The following is an 18,851-nucleotide window of genomic DNA, read 5'->3' as shown; positions in this document are numbered from 1 at the left end:
AACGAGAAACCCAACACCTGCCATGATCTGCAGTATGCCGACTCTATTTGAGCGAATGAAAACTAGTAGAAAACTATATTTACAAAACCGACGAATCAGTAGACACGGATGGCAGAAGAACACTGAACTAGGGCAGCTCAAAAGAGATGGATGCGTGGCTTTCCACGGCTTAATACAACAACATAGATGTCCGGTCACCAATGCTACAGCAATATGAGATAAGAGGCATCACAAGGAAGAGTGCCGCTCTAGCATGGTTAGTACTTAGTATGTCTCATATTAAGAGAGCTACTTCTGCCTCTTGTAGATCTTGTGCAAGAATGACTTCAACACCTCCTGGACTGCTTTGCTTGGCAAGCCTTCAATTGATGAAATCAACTGTAGGTAACTCAAACGCTCGTACTCAAAAAATACATTCTGGGAAAAAGAGGATGCAACAGAACAAGGTCATCAGATACTTGAAGCAAAATAGGGCTTTTGTGCAAATTCATTGGTCATGAAATGAAGACTCAGAGATATTGGAGAAAGGGCAAATGGAAACAAATTAACCACAGAAAGGCATAAGTTGGAAAAAAGAAGGCATAAGTTGGAAAAAAGAAGGCATAAGTTGAAAAAAAGAAGGCATAGCTGCTTTTGCCATACAGATTAGGCACCCCTACAAAGTTCAAATATATGATATTTCAGCAAATACTTATTTACATGGTACGGCACTAACAAATGATATTGTGTACTGGTTGTATTGAAAATTCCCGTACAAATCCTGATCTCATAGAAATTTATGTCGAGGATCTGGATATGCAGTCTGCATTATCCTATCAAGGCTATCCAGTCTGCTCATTTATGACATCATGCTCGAGTAAAATTCATGCATCATGCTGTGTGGGTGAAGGTGAATGTTACGTGTTTAACAGGCAACCAAGATGACACATCCAGTGCTTGTACAACCTTTCAATGAATACTTGCAAAAGATATACTTGTCTGTCACCATAATGTACCACACCAAGTGATATTAAATACTGTCCAGGCATTTTAGATGTTTCTCATACAATAATTAATACAATACATATGTCCTCCAACCATGGTAATTCAGTTGGAGACTTCTTTAAATTCTTCCCTTGGAACCTCAAACATATTCCATTAACATTTACACAGAACAGAGAACTAGCTTTGAGCTTAATAACAATTTATCTATCTTGAGAATTTTGCATCCACACATCCTAGAGAAAAGAAATGTCTCCTGATGATTTATGCTACTAGGAAAATAAAAATTTGATTGTACACACATGCAAATCTACATAAAAATATCTATGTAGCCAAATGACTCAAAACTTTAAAAGCACTCTTCAGTAGTAGGTTTTGTAACTTCCAGTAAGTTGACACTGGAGCCAGCTGCTATATCAGAAAATCAGTGAACCATACCGATAAAGAAGAGACTGTTGCACCAGGAAATAATGTGCCACTGCTAGGTTACCTCTAGGCATTTCAAGTTGATAATACGTGAATTTTAACATGTTATTCCATAACTAAGATAATGGACAGTTATTAGCAATCTCTCTTTCAAGTAAGAGCAGCAATAAATCGAACGCCACATGATGTCGTGGACACAAATTGGTAAACAAAATATAGAAGCAGGTTTCATGGACTATGATTCTAAAATTATAACTAGCTGATGACTTATGCATGGAAATTGAAACAAAAAACAATTAGTGGCATTTTATCTTGGGATGGAGCTGAGGTAGGTACATTTCAAAGGGGAAACGTGCCTGAAACAAGAAGTAATTGATGAAATTAATTATCAAACTATAGGCTGATAAAATTGGCCTGTTAGACATGGGTGATAAAGAGTTTGTCGTGTAGTTTGAAATAAGATAACTTGTTCACAAAGGAAGTGATAAAAAGTTCCCATACCTAAAAGTAGATAAATATCTTACTTTAGTGGCTGCACACATTCTGTGCATATCAATGAGTCTAGAGGAGCGTGGAAAGTATTGTTGATTTTGAAGGAGTGAACAAGTGGACCATCATCCTTAATTTTTGTTGGAGATGAGGGATGGATGCGTGCATGCAGGCACATACAGCATCCAAAAGAATTTGATAATCCACTTGTAATCAAAAGCCAACTGCAAAATCAGGCTCACATATGTACCTATAAAAATCTGGTAACCACTTGAAAACATCATTCTGATGAAAAGGGCATCCTATATCCAACTTGCGAATAATTTTACTAAACACAGAAGGTTCAAGGAGGCAAACAACTCTATGTTCCTAATAATGAAAACTGTCTTAACTGATCAAAAAAATTATTTTGTTGACCTGTATGCTAAATATGAATCTCTATAATGAACTACGTAATGTCTACATTTTCACATCATTCTGTTCAAACAAAATTGCCTGTCCATCGGTTTTTTCATTTCTACCTCGACTAACAAACCATATTTTCTATCCTTTCTTGTCAAGATGGAATGATACAGCTTAGGGAAAACTGATTTGGCCTTAAAACACTTTTTCTTCTAATTCTACGGGTATAGACCGTTAAATTCTTTCCACTTTCATCATTGACTTGTAATGTTTGGTTATTCATTTTGGATGGGAAGTACCTCTTGCAAATGTGAAGTTGCAGAACAAATGAGTTAGTCGAGATGCCTGGGTGTCCATGTTCCATAATGAAAACTAATATGAAGTCCCAAACTGTGTGGAATCCCCATGTTGAAAATCCATGCAATATGATCCATTATCTACATTGTTTGAAACTTCATATATGCCTTCAAAGGGAGGCCATGATTGGCTTGGCAACACCAACTAAAGATAACATATCAGAGAAGATGTACCGACCCAATGAGAACTACCAGCATCGCAACATCTGATAATAATTGACACATCAATCTCATCTATCAAGACACCAACATGATGCAAAACATTAAGAGCACCTATAAGGCTGACCTGGCCTACTTCTAAAATATTCATTTACCTTAAAATGAGTGTAATTTAATTATGCAGAATCACAGAAATGGATTGAGACAGAACATGTTCCCAACAAAAATTGTCCTCTGTTTGGTTTTACGTATCCTGAAGTATCTGCGTTGTAGCAAACCCAATTGGCTAGTAAAATTCAGTGCAAGCTGACAAATTACTACCAAAAAAGGGGATACAATCGATCCTAGCAAAGCTAAATTTGGGAATGTGCCAGCAGTATACCAGGATCTTGATCATAATATATCTTAGGGTCATAGCATATCAAAAATAAAATAGCAAGCAAGGATAATTTACAATAAATGAACCCAAAAAACTCACATATGACCATGAAAAGACATCAGTTATTTAAGAAGTGAATGGGCAAAGCACAAAAAAAAAATGTTTATTATACTGTAACAAGTATGTGCGCATGTATATACATATATACGTATCTATACATATCTATACATTTCTATATAACTGTGTGCATGTGTATACATAATCAACATCAGGAATCAATTAAGCTCTGCCACAAAAAATGTTGCCAAGAGAAGGGCCAAATGATAATTGTCAAGGGCCTTAAAAACTATCTAAATTTCTAACAATATAAGAGTACTCTTGTCAAACCTGGAGATTGAGATCTTTATAAATGGATTTAACTTTCGCAACACAAGCTGGATCTGACTTTCCATAGTTCCCCTGAGATAAGATAATCATAAATTATATAATGTGTTCCTTTTATACAGAAACAGCAAAAATGGGATAAAGATAATTGGTCTTACAGTTAATATTTTCTTTTGACTCTCATTAACAAGTGCCATGGCTTGCACAACAAGCCAGGAGCACTTAAAATCTTCAATGTCAGTACCAATCTGTTACAAGTACATCTTAATTCAAAAGATATAAAAAGTTGCAGTAATAAATGAAAACCCTTTAAGAGGAATGATAAAATTAACTTTTGCAATCCAACAATTGCGTGTATGTGAGAGAGAGAGAGAGAGAGCGAGAAAGAGAGGAGTGAGAGAGAGATAAAGAGAGAGAGATGCACTTACCTTTCCAATTGCTTGAGGATCACCAAAGCAATCAAGGTAATCATCCTGAAAGAAAAGGCTTATTGTTGATTCCATCAAAGGATAGCTCCCTGGGATGCAAAAGAAAAATGGCGCATACATACTATTTATGAAAGAGAGTCTCACCTGTACTTGGAAGTATGTTCCCATTTCAACTAGAATGTTTTTTACATCAACAAAATTGTCCAAATTTTCACCAGACATCAGCAATGCACATGCCACCTAAATATCATATGATTAATAAATGTTTAAACTCTCTGATAACAAGGACATGGAATTGCTACAAATTCATATAAGAAAATAATCATCACAATGCAATTCTAATAGCAATACTTAAGCCACAAAAAGATAAGAATTCGTATGAGCGAAATTCTATGTGAAACAAGCAGCATGAACAAAATTGTTGCAAAATGATTTTTTTGTATAAAATATATAAAGTGGACTCTTAAAAGTCAAATACAACCATAATATAACTATAAAAGTAATGCATGTAGCTGTCTGCTTCTAATTTTCTTTGCAAGCCTATGTGGTTGAAAGTGCCTATATAACTAACGTATGTGAAATAAAAATGGCAAGATAAACAATAATCACCTCCTCCAGGTTATTCAAAATCAACCCATTGCCAAAATTTGCCTCTATAGTTGTATTGCAAGTGAAGAGCGGATACTAAAACAAGAGCAAGCAAGTGAACATCGAGAAATTTGCCTCTAAATCCTTTTTGGGGAGAATGACCTGATATTACCTTTTACTTTTTTTTTAACTCATTGGATTTAGTACATTAATAGGTTGGCTAATTGCCCATACCATTTGATTTTCTTCCATGTGAACCTATCCTTTCTCCAAATATGTTTCAGTGAGAATAAAGGGTATGAAGAAAATCAAATGTTCTACTTGTCTACCAACTTGTCTTACCCCTAGATGTGCTCCTCAAAGTTTAATCTCTATTAGTGCTACTCACAACCTACAAACACCTCCAGCACCTTACTGGTGCAGCACCAACACAAATCCAAATCTTACAACCCTCTGGTGCCTCTCCATCTGCTAGGACCAGTACTAGGAGTGGCTCCAACAGCCTAAATCCTCTCTTCAGAGTAAGAAGTCTTTAACATAATCCTCTTACCTTCCATAGCTTCATATTGTTTTCTGCTCTCTTTCTTTGTCTAACTATATTAGTCTTATACCCTTGTCAGTTTAGCATTGCTCCATCTGGCCGTGCTCAATCAAGGAATTTCATTTGATGGTTGTTGATCCCTTACAGTTCAAATAATTTGACCTGACAGCCTTCAGTTCTTGATTTATGCACTTCCTACAACTTGTAGGTTGTTGGTTTGGTTCAATGAAGTCTGCTCTGATGTTAAAAAGTGTTCAAAATTCTCCATGAAGAACCTATTTGATTTCATTACAGGACACTTGGAAGGAGCACTTAAGAAGCAGATAAGTGGCACATATAACATCTATCAATGGTCATCAACCTATTCCATATATTACTTTGACTGCAATTGCCAGGACTTCCATCAAAACAAACCCACAAGTCAGACAAAGCCATGCCCAATGTTGGCAATATTCACCCTAGAAACACCTTGGAAGAATTCAAATTTCATCAAACTTGACTATAATAAGATGCAGAACGTGCATGTGTTGCACTTTCATCCAACTAACATGCAATAAGCGCTTGAAATGCAAACTCAAAACAAACATCAGTAAGTAGTCAAAAGTAAAAAAGCAATCCCCATTCCCATGACTTCCATTCACCTAAATGATAGCCTTCATGCTGAAACGAATACCCCCATTTCTTAAAAAATCTTATAGAGATTTTTCAATTCTGCAATTTTTATCTGCAAATTTATTCACCAATCCTATTGGAGACACTTTACTTTTCACAATAAACTATTTCTACGCTTTCTGATGATTGAGTTTATCCGAAATTGGATTTAAATTGCTAATTTTGGCACATATGCTTGAGTTCATGTTAACTTTGGAAGACCCCGAAATATGGATATTTTGGCCCCAATGACATGCGAAATATAGTTTCCCATGTCTTTAACTAATGTTGATGGCCCGGGGATCTCAAGGCTACTACAGCTGGCATTCAGATATAGCTGCACAGCTTCAGACTAAATCATGAATTATGCAATTTCACATGTCTTTTACTAATATTGCTGGTCTGGAGGTCCTAAGGCCACTACAGCTGGCATTCAGATATAGCAGTGCGGCTCCAGGCTAAATCTATGGATTATGCACACACAACATAATATTATATGCAGTATATGATGAACAGTTGTATTACAAATCTGTTGTTTAAGTTTGACATATTTAAGTACAGCAGATATCCTTAGATTGGTAGTAGAAATTCTAAAATATGTCACCAAAAAAATCATTTATGTTTCAAATAATTGAAGAATGGTATGGTGATATAACAGTACCTAATTAACCAAATGTTCGTACTAATTTAACTTATAGCCACATCTATGGGATATTGCATTCACCTTTAGGTTCAAATATTTAGAATACATTATGGTTCTTTCATTTGCTTTCGATTAATATCAAGTCAACTACTAGATCAATAACAAGGACAAGAGGGTTGTGAAGTAGGTTATTGCTATTGACTTTGCATTAAACATAGGTACGGCAAGAGCAAAAATTTTCTAAGAAATGAAATGTGGAAAGGTTAATTCTAACACAACAAGGTGATAATTTACATGGCATAGTGATATAAAAGTGATGATCAGTTTCACGTAGTACTGAACTCTTACATGAGTGGGGTTGAGTTGAGGGCCAACTAAGTAGGGTGGGGTTGAGTTGAGGGCCAAACCTAGCCCAACTCGACTAAGAAAACACTCAACCTAACCCAAAAACAAACCTAAATCCAAATCTAACTCAACTCCAAAATTTTGAACCCAAATACAAAATGGGTGGGGTCAGATAAGGTAGGTTGGTTTGGGTTGTTTAAAGCAAGGTTTAATCTATATTGAGTTGGGAGCAAGGTTCGCCGTACCGGTACCGAACCCCGTACCGTTGCCATATTAGTATAGGCGTACCGAGTGTTGGTACGGTACAGTATGCGGTACGTCAGGTGTACCGACATTGGCGTACCGATACCGGTATCCATCGGTACGGGTACGGTACGCCCGGTACCGAACGGTACAGCATACCATGGTTGGGAGCTTAACTCTAGAAATATGAGTTAGGTTTGGTTTTGCTCAAGTTGGAAGCCCTACAAGGAAAAGGGATTAGGCTTAGGTTGGGTTGGTTAGATGCTCTACTGTAGAAATTTGGGGTTGGTTAGGTCACTGAAGCATCTCAACTTGAGCCTAGTCCGATTTGAAGTCCAATTGACATTTCTCATCCCAAGCCCAAGCCAAATTAGGTTTATATTGTTTAATTGGCCACTGACCAAAATTATGGGTCAGGTCAGGTTGTGTCCAGGTCAACCCAACCCAAGCTGCACTTGTAGTAGCCAGAGTTTATACCAACAAAGAGAGGATGGATTCAAAAGGTGGCCTCAGTGTGGAAACAAGAAAAAGCGAGAATGAAATCTCATTACTACTTGGAATTTAATATGCACTATTTTATGGGATGTCAAGTGGCAAGAGGCATCCAGGGCGCCACCTAGGCAAGCACCTAGACATGAAAGCAGACCAAAAATAATAAATCATAAAAAATAAATATAAATAGAAAACTAAAGACTAGTTAATTTAACATATGAAAAACAAAATATTAATAATAAGTTAGAAAGATCGATACTTAAACATGACGCAAATTGGGACAAATCCCTATAAACAAGCACCTATTCGAAATCCTAATTTAACTAAAATTTTGACAATCATATATGTCAGTTGTTAAAATATATTTATAATATAGACAATGTATATATTAATAACAAACTGCATATACGCAAGTCATGCAATGGTTGCGTCAGGTCAAGGTTGACTCAGACCGTACCCGAAAGATATAAGCAGTCAACTTATTATGAATATACAAATAAAAACACCTTGTGACTAGGAAGAATGCAGTTCATTTCACCAAAATCTAGCATTAAGTTCGCAACATAATATTTATAATTATACAATGGGAAGCACATAGTCAAAAACAAGATTCGCCATCTCGGTACCGAACCCCGTATGGCAAGGCAAAGCGAGTATCGGTATGGTATGAGATTGCATACCTAGTGTCAGTACCAATACAACACGGTATATGTCTGGTGCGATATGGCAAACCTTGCTCTTTTAGGTCTATATTCCTAACATGACCCAACTTGATGGGCCTAAAAACAGATGCAGCCCAACATATTTTTTGGGTTGGCCCAACCCATACATCATTAATTAGAATGCTCAAACCATCTGGAAGTTAGGACCACATAGCAATTGCAAAAACTATTATCAATTATGACTATATATTACATAATCAGGCTTGACCAACCAGCAATAAGTGGAATTCATTTATGCCAATGACCACCTTGTTCAGGTGAGACCTATTGGTTACAATCTCTCTCTACCAAAACCTTTCCTCTAGAAGCTGTGAAGATTCATTAAATTAGGTACATTTTTCTCAACACGACAAAAAAAGAATAGAAAGAGATGACAATAAATTTACTCTCTAAAAGAAAATGCAAAAATTTCATGTTGTGGATTGGCTTCAATATCTAGTACATACATTATGTATGCATATACTGTGAATCACAAGTAATTTCAGACCCTCATGCAAAGTTACAGTATTTCAAGGGTTCATTTGCACAGGCATCGTATAATCCAACAGACTTCACAAGCATATCGCACATGAATCAATATCTTACAATCCAATTGACTTCACAAGCATGTTGCACACGCTTTAATAACCATGAACCAAGGCTCGCCATCTCGGTATCAGACCTTGTACCGGTACCATCCTATTATAGTATCGGTATGCGGTACGGTACGAGATGCTAAGGCGTACCAAGTGTTGGTATGGGTACAAGACTGCATACCAGTACGGTATGGTACCTACCAGTACGGTACGGTACCTACCATGAACAGTCACGAAGTTCAATAAACAAAAGCCCAAAAATGTCACAGTCAGAACTATTTATCCTTAAGATGTTTATGAGGTAAAGGAAAAATTATGTGTAAAGAGATGCATCATATCATATACAATGTAATATAGTTTTCATCTGAACGTACCGGAAGGTAGAATGAATAATAGGCAGTTTTGTACTGAACAATGTGGTGATAACTGCAACCCAGTTCAATTATCAATAGATTAGCAGCAACCAAAGTAGGTCAGAAGATTGGGTAATCTAAAGAGAATTTAGAATAAAATGATTAAATATTAATCTCGTTCAAGAACATGGAAATCATCCAACAGTACAGGAAACAGCTCCTATCACTTTCACTAGAACTCTATGGTTACACCAGATCATATAACATCATGACAGCACATTAGACATGTTCTACAAAATGATAAGTAAATCCCTCACATACACTGTTATTGTGTACTTTGACAGATCTTGTTCGCCTTCATGAGTAGTAATCAGATCCAGCATCTGCCCTGAAGCTGTCTGAAATTCAACCTATAAGGATACATGATAATTAGTCAGAAAACCCGCAATCTGCAAACTAAACCAAATCCAAAGAACCAATGTGAAGATGGTCACCTCATTAAATAAATCAAGGAGATCAACATAATAAGGCTTTTCTCTGAAATGCCGTTTCAGAATCCGAGGAATGTGATTGCGAAGTATGATCCCATCATTTGCGGCAATAAGACCAACCTATTATAAGAAATCAAGATGAATTAATAGCTTGCATAGCTATGTGCAGAGTAAAACAAAAGAGTACACGTCAAGAAAGCATGCCCATGTTCTTAGCAATTGAACAAATTAGTGTGATATGGCCTTAGCAATTGGAAAAGTTATCAACAGCATGGTATAATCCAGATATGGCTTTATCAAAAGACACCACAATCACCACAAATTACAAGCGAGTCATGATGACCACCAATACCCCACTGCCTTCTGAAAAAGAATAAAGGAAGCAGAAAAAGATGCAGGCAAGTCAAAGATCAGAATTTTCATGACAACAGGGGTCAAATACAAGCAAAATGAAGATGGAGAAAGAGAAAGAAGGTAGCACAGAGACAGGAAGCAGGAAAAAGGGACTGGACAGTCTTGTTACAGGGACACGGGACCTTTGATCCTTATTAGAGAAAGAAAGAAATTCCTGTGTATCTTTATGATGTGGCCACTGACAAGCAGGCCTCACATGTGGCTATTTATCAGAGAGAGAGAGAAATTTCTGATTTATCTTTATTATGCGGCCACTGATAAGCAGGCCTCACAGACACAAATGGCTACTTATTAGACAGAGAGATTTCTCATTTATCCCTATCATGGGGCCACTGATAAGCAGGTTTCCTATCCTGTTTAACGAGCACAAATACATCTCAAAATACCTAAGTTGGTCACTGACAGTAAGTAGCTCTCTATCATCTCTATATTCTAGTAATTTAACCCAGATTTTTTCAACAAAATCACATCTCATAATTTTAATCCATAAGTCAGCCCAGGATTCTCAGCAAATATCATATCTCCACAAAATTTTAACAGTTGTTTGCCCAATTGTACAGCAGAATATAGAAGAGCCAATACCTGAAAAAAGTAGCATCAGACGACAACCATGTTTGGAGTTCGTTAACTTAACACATTTGATCTATTGATGATAAACCGACAACCAAAAACATAATGTAACTAAAACTAAGGACAGTATATGGAATATGAAAGTCGTAAGAATATAATTTGGATGTAATAAACCAATGAAATCTATAAGGAAAACCGAATAACAAACCTTATCCACTCTAAACCAACAAAGCTGACCTCGCCTTGTGTGAGAGTTGTCCATAATATCATCAAGGACCAGAAAATATGCTTGAAACTGCAGATATTTTAATCATGAAGTGTTCAGGCTCCAGTCCATAAGAAAACATTGAATCAATTTGACAGAATTGCTCATATAAACAAATTGGCAAGGCTAGAACAGAAAACAAAAATAAACTACTTACCCATTCAATGCACCAACCAAGGGCACATGCTAGGAACACTTCATCATCACTTAGTTCATATCCTTTTAACAGCTTGTAGCTATCAATCACAGAGATCCCACGATTCAGCTTCCCTAGCAGTAATGACATTCATTAAGAACTGTTTAAAAATATGTTTGGACATCATCCCCTTATAGGCAGTCTGTTCTCTCACCTCCAGGCACATTGTAGTCCAGCATCTGTTACAGGATGCACATGACAAAACAAGGCAACTGAGAGATTAAACAAAAGGTGTTGCATTGTTAACATGTCGAAGAGGGAGATAACAAATTAAAAACCATAACCATGAGATGTGTTACTAGCAAGGTTCGTCATTTCGATACCGGACCCCGTATGAGTGCCACACTAGCACAGTGTGGGTATAGTACGGTACGAAAAATTTTTTTCGTACCAATACTCGGTACGCCACCCATACCGAGTACCGATACTGAACTGAAATGGTACGGTACGCTTCGTACCGTCCGGTTCAGGCTAGTGCGACATACCATGGTTATTGGTTTGACAAAAATGATCAGTTATGAACATATTCTGGCCAATGATCCAAATCCAGTAAGGCAGGGCTGTCCCAGTTTGTCTGAGGAATGGGGATGCATTATATCCCAAGACTCGGGACAGTGGATCCGCCATCCTGTCCATAACCCCGACCTGACAGTCAGGATGTTAGGATGCCGCACCTCCCCAGGAATTAAGTCACTGATTCTGGCTATACAAAGCCAAATAACTGCTGAAGTTGTTGATGAAAAGGTTAGTTGATAATTGCAAAACCTGTCACTTATGGAGTCACTTATGGATTGCATTTTTACAGTACCTTATGACATTCACACAAGATACAGAATATCATGTAAAACATAGCTGATAATATAGCACATGGAAACATCACTTTCCAGAGTCCCAAATATCTACGGTACCTTCTGAAATCAGACGAATGATGTGAAATAAAAAAGAATAAGGAAAACATTGGCATCCACACAAACTCTGAGTTAATGGATTTCTCAAGTTGCTTCATATGCCACATATGTCTTATGGACCAAAAAACTAGCACTTGTAAAAAGTTCGAGAAAATTACTAATTTGCTGCCGTTACGACTTCAATCCACTAAATTCACATGTCAAATTACTAGGCAAGGAAAAGTTAGAGAGAAAATAAGGCCTCTTATGAAGCATAAATTCCCAAATCTAGCTTCTTAAGTACGTTTCCTGATCACATGCAACTAGCGACCAAACCTCCAAGGTCGCTTATACTTTTTATCCTAATCAGCTCTAGTCCAGTATTAACAAATATTTTCGCAGGATGAAAAAACAAGATGAGTTGTGATTTCGCATTTCATTCATAATGTATTAGCAAAATCTATCTTTTCCCGATTCAAACAATAATCATCAATGATTTGTCGGAACCACTTCCAAGAGAACCTAAAATCAAATTAATACAAGCAGAAATAGAACAAAAGAATTAAACGCCAAAAATAAGAACACTCGAACTGCCAGATCAAGAAGCCGAATACTTTGGTATATATGTGCATTATAACTAAAACACATATATAACAGGAAAGAATCATCACTAATAAAAAGAAAAAGGATAAACCGAAACTTCGGTTTTATCAAGAGAAAACCAGAGGGAAGCTGAATTCCCGAGGGCCAATCAACCAAAGCGAGCAAGTTCCCAAATCCCTGAATCTCTTCCATCATTCCACCCGAAGGATTCCCAAGAAAGCGCTCGAAACCACAGAAATAAGAGAACACAGGGGCCGAGATAAAGAGGAGGGCTACACTCTCATACCCTGTTGATCCATTGTCGGCCCTCGTCCGTGAAGTCGAAGGCGGGATCCTCGAGCAGCTCGGCTTTGAGGCGAAAGTAAATCTGGGGGAAGATCGACCTCACATCCCCTCCGGCCCTCCCGTTCGCCGCGTCCGCCATGCCACCGGTTGCAGCCAAGCGACGAAGACGAAGTAGAGCAGAGTGAGAAAGAGAGACGGAGCAGGGGGAGGGGCGGCGAAGCGAGAGACGGAATAGGGACGTGAGACAAGGACGGGCTTCGAATGGACCGAGATATAAAAAAAACCCAGGGCTGTTGGCAGAAATTTTGGTAGGCTAGGAAATGAAGAATTTTCTGACGCTCTAAAAATGTTTTTGAATGAAATCAAAAAATTTGATAAAAAATTGATCGTAAAGATGTTTGACAAAATTAAAATATTTTTTAAAAAATTTTAGAGCTACTTTGGAAAAAAGATTTTAGCATCCATCGAGAAGCTATTTAGCTTTATAAAAAAAAAAATGAACCAAAATACCCAAAATAAAATATTATAATTATAGAAAATACCTCTTGATATTACATAAATCTGCACGAGTTCCAACAAAAAAATAAAAACCCAAAAATTGGTTCCTAAAATATTATATTAATAAAATATTAATATATAATAATAATATTTTATATTTTTATTATTGTATTATATTATAAAAATAATATTATATTATATTATATCAAAATATAGCAATATATTATGTTAATAACATTAAATTATGTTATATTATTATTATGCTATAGCATGCAATATTATATTACTATATTATAATAATATTATATTATATTATAATAATATTATGCTATATTCATACATATTATATTTTACTATGCTCTCTTATATAATAAATACTATATAATGTCCTTTATGGTTATTTTGTCATACCAAAAGTATTTTCTCAGTTTATTTATTAAATAAATATTAAAATTTTAAATAGTTTTTTATAAAAGCTTTATATTAAAAAATACTCTACCTAAAAAACCTCTATTTTCGAAAGCTTTACTGCCAACAGCTTTGTTAAATAAGGCCTAATTTCTTTCGGAACTACTCTAATGCCACTGCCTTCTCTATGGATGCGATCAGTTGTACCGTTGCAAACAGCAAAAGGCTCCTTCTAGCAAATAAAAAGACCGACACGATAATCAGAAATGGTTGTTTGATGAGTCGGGTGATGCAGCTCTTCGGCGCGCCAACTGACGCACTGACAAGTTTAGGACTGTGAATAGGAACGGCTTAGAGGGTTATGTTTTTTTTACATCTCATAAAATCAGAAAATAATAGATTCCGGAGCACTGCCTAGCTTCTCTTTTTCAAATCACAAGGCGTCTTCGGAGTGACTGGCCACATACGAGACCATCCAGTTTGCAGCTCTATTTGTCTCTCTAAAGACATGTTTTGTCTGAAAAGATCACTCCATCGCTCATCATAGCCCAAATATTCCGAAGCAGAGGGTGGTCTCCTCCTCTATTACCGAAGTCATCCTGAATCCAGCCGACCAAAGTGGCTGAATCACCTTCAAGTATGATAGAGCCAGCTGAGCCATGCTCGCATGACCAAAATGGTTGAGTTACCCTCAAATATGATAGAGGATGAGGAACAAGTGGAGGGACATCCTGGTAGATGACTCGGCTACGGTGATCAGTTGGATTTAGAGGGATCTGAGGAGTGCTAGCTTAGATCACTCCTTGCTTTGAGACATCTGGGTTATGGTAAGCGATGGAGAGGCTTTTTAGGCGAAGCATGTATTTAGAGAGGCCAACAGGATTGAGAATTAGGTGGCTGCCTACGTAGCCAGCAATTTTGGAAGTACCATGTAGGCTAGAGAGGGAAAGTTGCCTCAGGCACTCCGTGATCTTTTATTTTTTGACTTTATTGGATGTATTCGTATACGTAATATATGGAATACCTGCTTTAGAAAAAAAAATGGACAGAAAGAGGGTGGTGAGAGATCAATAAAGAGTATCGAGACCCGTGCGGGCATGTGTTTAGTTTTATATCGGTTATTCGCTTAGTAGATTTTCAATACTTATACAGGATTAACAAACTCAAATAATATATTTTAGCTAATCTTTTTGGTGAGGTCGGCAACAAGCTATCGAGGTAATTTTGTTGCATTTGATGAGATATTGGATGAGGAATGAAAAAACTCAACGTTTTATTGTATGACCTTTTTATAAAAAAAAATTATATGTGTAGGCTCTCATGTGGATCGAATGCTGACATACATGCATATTTACTATTTAGAGAGAGAAGGCAGTCGCTGCAAGACCGTGAATGCAAGCTCGAATCCTTCCGGAGATTTTCGACTCCTTATCTGTGTGTCCGACCCTTTCCGAGACCAAGCAGCTCCACGCCGTTCTCATCACCGCCCGCCTCTCTTCACACGCTCCTCTCGCCACCAAACTCCTCCGCTCCTACGCCGCTCACGACGACATCTTCTCTGCCCGTCTCCTCTTCGACCGAACTACCCACAGGACCGTCCGCCTCTGGAATTCCATCATTCGAGCCCATGCCCGGCGCCATGACTTCTCCCGCATCATCTCTCTCTTCACTCAAATGCGGCGTTCGGGCACCAGCCCCGACGGCCATACCTTCGCCTGCATCCTCCGCTCCTTCTCCGAAAATTCTAATCTCAGATGTGCCAAGATGGTGCATGGTAACTTGATCTCTTCTGGACTAGGCGCTGATCCAATAGGCAGCAGCGCCGTGATCAGTGCCTACTCCAAACTAGGCCTTGTGGATGATGCCCGCTCCATGTTTGACGTATTGCCTGAGCCGGACTTGGTTCTCTGGAATTCGATGATTTCAGGATATGGTTACAAAGGGCTGTGGCAGAAGGGACTTGCATTGTTTCATAGAATGCGAGAAGCCGGTGAGAGGCCGGACGGGTATTCATTAGTTGGGCTGCTTTCATGTTTCTGGGACCGGAGCTCGCTTCTCTTTGCTAGCGGAATTCATGGGATTTGCTTGAAAGGAGGGTATGATTCGAGCCCCCATGTCAGGAGTGTGCTCGTGAGCATGTATTCGAGGTGCGGCTGCCTAGATTCCGGCTATCGGATCTTCAGGGGTTTATCTCGGGCTGATCTAGTTACCTGGTCAGCTCTCATCGCTGGGTTCTCACAGGTGGGCAGGTGCAAGAAGGCACTCACGCTGTTCAAAGAAATGAATAGCTCAGGAGAAAGGCCGGACGCTATCTTGGTCGCCGGCGTTCTCTCGGCTTGTGCTTCTGTCTCAGGGATAGCACCTGGCAAAGAGATTCATGGTCATGCAATCCGGCATGGAATGGAGCTAGACGTTGCTGTGTCATGTGCTCTCATTGATACTTATGCAAAATGTGGTTTTGCTGAATTAGGACTTCGGGTATTTGAATTGATGCCATGCAAGAATTTGGTTGCATATAATACTGCAATATCATGCCTTGGGTCTCATGGGCTTGGGCGCGAGGCTGTTCGGGTTTTCGAGGAGATGCTGGACAAAGGATTCAAGCCTGACGGAGCTACATTCTCGGCTGCACTCCTTGCTTGCTGCCATTCTGGGCTCCTGGATGATGGATGGAGGTTATTTGGAAGAATGGCAGATGAATTTGGCTTAGAGGTGCAGAGGGAGCATTATGTGTACATGGTGAAGCTGCTTGCTATGGTTGGACAGTTGAAAGAGGCTTATGATCTTATAGGGACGATGCCGATGTTGCCGGATTCTGGCATTTGGGGTGCTTTGTTGTGGGGCTGCAGTGTTCATGGCTCTTTGGATTTGGCGAAGATTGCAGCTCAAAGGCTTCTTGAGATAAATCCAAGCAAGGCTGCTTACAGGGTGATGCTTTCCAACATATATGCTGCTGAGGAAAAGTGGAGGGATGTTGGGAAACTGAGGGATGAGATGATGAATGAAGGTTTGCAGAAGAGTCCTGGGCTTAGTTGGATTGGAGATTGTAACGTATAGCATATGATGGTTGTTGAGCATTTGCAATCCCCATATATTACAGAAAAAAAAGGGTAATGTTTTCTTACATGTTTCCTTTGAAATTGAGATTTCCTTCCCTGCAATTCATCATGGATGAAAATTCGGAGGTCCCAATGGTAGAGTTGGTAAGGTTATTAGAGATTTGTAATATTGGCCTGGCTACGGGTTCTTTCCAACTCTATTTCCTACTCATTGAGAGGAGAGTGGTTTTCAACTTTTATCCAACCTAACCCAGTCAAAGCCTATTTGGGATTTAGACTGAATTTCCTATTGAATTCATGGACTAGGAAGTCCATTTAAGTATGTTACATATTAAAATGACTGAAATACCCTATGGTAGACATGGAAAAAAACAGACTTTATATGGATATATATATATATATATATATATATATATATATATATATATATATATATATATATATATATGCAAATAGCAACGTTGCGAGGGCATTCATGTAATCACACATATTTAGGAGGGTATACATTAAAAAATATTTAATAAAAATAATAAAAATTCAGTAAAAATAATTTATTGATTAAAAATTAACAACAAAGATTAAATCATGTTAATATTAACTCTTATAATAGAATAAATTATATTGCTTTTACGAAATTCTCGTCTCAAAAATAAAAAAAACAACTTAATATTTACAAATCACTAAAAAATATGTTACTAATCTAAGCATCTATAATTAATTTAATTCGATATATTTTAATCTTATAAAAATAATGAAAAATATGTGGATGTCATAGATTCAATAATAATAATTATATCAAAATCAATTGGAGAATAGCATTACCAAAATGATCACCTAATATCCCAACTTGACCGAGCCGAGATCTTAAAAAAAATTTGACAACTTGACTCGATCTTTTTTTGACTTCTTGATCCAACTAAATCGTAAAAGGCTTGGCAACTTTCAGCCGAGTTTTAAATTTTTTAATATATTTTTTGAATGTATACCTTTCTAAATATGAAAAATTACATGAATATCCTCGTAAAGTTGCTATTTGCGTATATACCCTTATAACTTTTTTTTTGCACATCTACCCATAAAAATATTTCAGTCATTTTAATTTTAAGCCATTTATTTTTTAACGATGTTAAATAGTATGACTATATATACAAAAAAAAAGGATATACATATAAATAATAATTTTATGAGGGTATTCGTGCAATTTCGTATATTCATCAGGGTACCCATGTAAAAAATTCAATAAAAATAAACCTTCGAGGGGCAGGCATAAGTTTTTCAAACTATTAGGTGTAAGTACAATTTAGACCTAATATTAGAGAGGCTTTTGTAATTTACTCTTTTTTTTTTTTCAACGGATCAACAAGCCTACATATTAGAATTTCGGCAATTATTAGAAGATGCAAGTTAGGTGAGCCAACAGGTCTGATTCTTACCAGATATAGGAATATCCAAACATGTGCATGCTGAAGAATGTCAAACCCAACACACTGAAAACAAAACAGACAACCTGAGCCAACCCAATCCTATCTAACCCAAGCTTTCCTAACTTACACAGCTCTGGAACTGCTATTCTTTTTCAATGATTTAACTCCGTAATCCCATTGTAAATGTCTACGATTTGTCGAACTATTATGCTGCCGACTCCAGCAAAACAAAACTATGCATATGAGAAGAAAAACAACAACAAAAGAGACAAGCATCATCATCTTCTAGGATCCACCTGGCTTAGACTGGACGAATGTAACATTAATGTTGGCTTGATACTCCAATCGGCCGTCGCACCAAAGTGTACGTAGGAGAACATGCCCAAAGTGACAGAGACCTTGGAACTATTTAAGTATCCATCAACTCATTACAATAGAGTTATCCGGCTTCGGCACGTAGCCAGATGGCACTGCGACGTAGTCACAAACACAAAATACCAAACCAAACAAGACAAAGAGAAGGCATCGGTCTCACAACGAAATCCCTCCCTCCCTCCTTCTCCATCCTAGGAGTTTCTGCTCCCCAAACTTGCC

At 37.6% G+C, this 18,851-nt stretch overlaps 2 protein-coding genes across 3 annotated transcripts; one reads left to right on the top strand and one right to left on the bottom strand.

Moving 5' to 3' along the window:
* Positions 1-25: 25 nt before the first annotated feature.
* On the bottom strand, positions 26-13,124 carry LOC103709296 (farnesyl pyrophosphate synthase 1-like). Of its 2 annotated transcripts, none has more exons than XM_017843383.3 (12): positions 12,870-13,124; positions 11,248-11,272; positions 11,055-11,167; positions 10,841-10,927; positions 9,679-9,768; positions 9,479-9,567; positions 9,179-9,230; positions 4,149-4,244; positions 4,005-4,049; positions 3,735-3,824; positions 3,580-3,651; positions 26-417 (listed from the first exon to the last, which is right to left on the bottom strand). In XM_017843383.3, the coding sequence occupies exons 1-12, from the start codon at positions 13,005-13,007 to the stop codon at positions 289-291; spliced, it is 1,026 nt and encodes a 341-aa protein (XP_017698872.2). In that variant the 5' UTR covers positions 13,008-13,124; the 3' UTR covers positions 26-288. The 2 variants fall into 2 exon arrangements, with proteins under 2 accessions (XP_017698872.2, XP_008792798.2); XM_008794576.4 differs by having other exon boundaries at positions 9,652-9,768; positions 12,870-13,122.
* Positions 13,125-15,107: 1,983 nt separating this feature from the next.
* Positions 15,108-16,898, top strand: LOC103709354 (putative pentatricopeptide repeat-containing protein At1g64310). Its single transcript, XM_008794654.4, has one exon. The coding sequence runs from the start codon at positions 15,167-15,169 to the stop codon at positions 16,829-16,831; it is 1,665 nt and encodes a 554-aa protein (XP_008792876.2). The 5' UTR covers positions 15,108-15,166; the 3' UTR covers positions 16,832-16,898.
* Positions 16,899-18,851: the final 1,953 nt, after the last annotated feature.

The sequence above is a fragment of the Phoenix dactylifera genome, chromosome 11, assembly GCF_009389715.1.
Source record: "Phoenix dactylifera cultivar Barhee BC4 chromosome 11, palm_55x_up_171113_PBpolish2nd_filt_p, whole genome shotgun sequence".
In the NCBI taxonomy this organism is placed as follows: Eukaryota; Viridiplantae; Streptophyta; class Magnoliopsida; order Arecales; family Arecaceae; genus Phoenix; species Phoenix dactylifera.
Note: the sequence above shows the minus strand (reverse complement) of the source record. Positions and strands in the feature narration are given on the sequence as shown.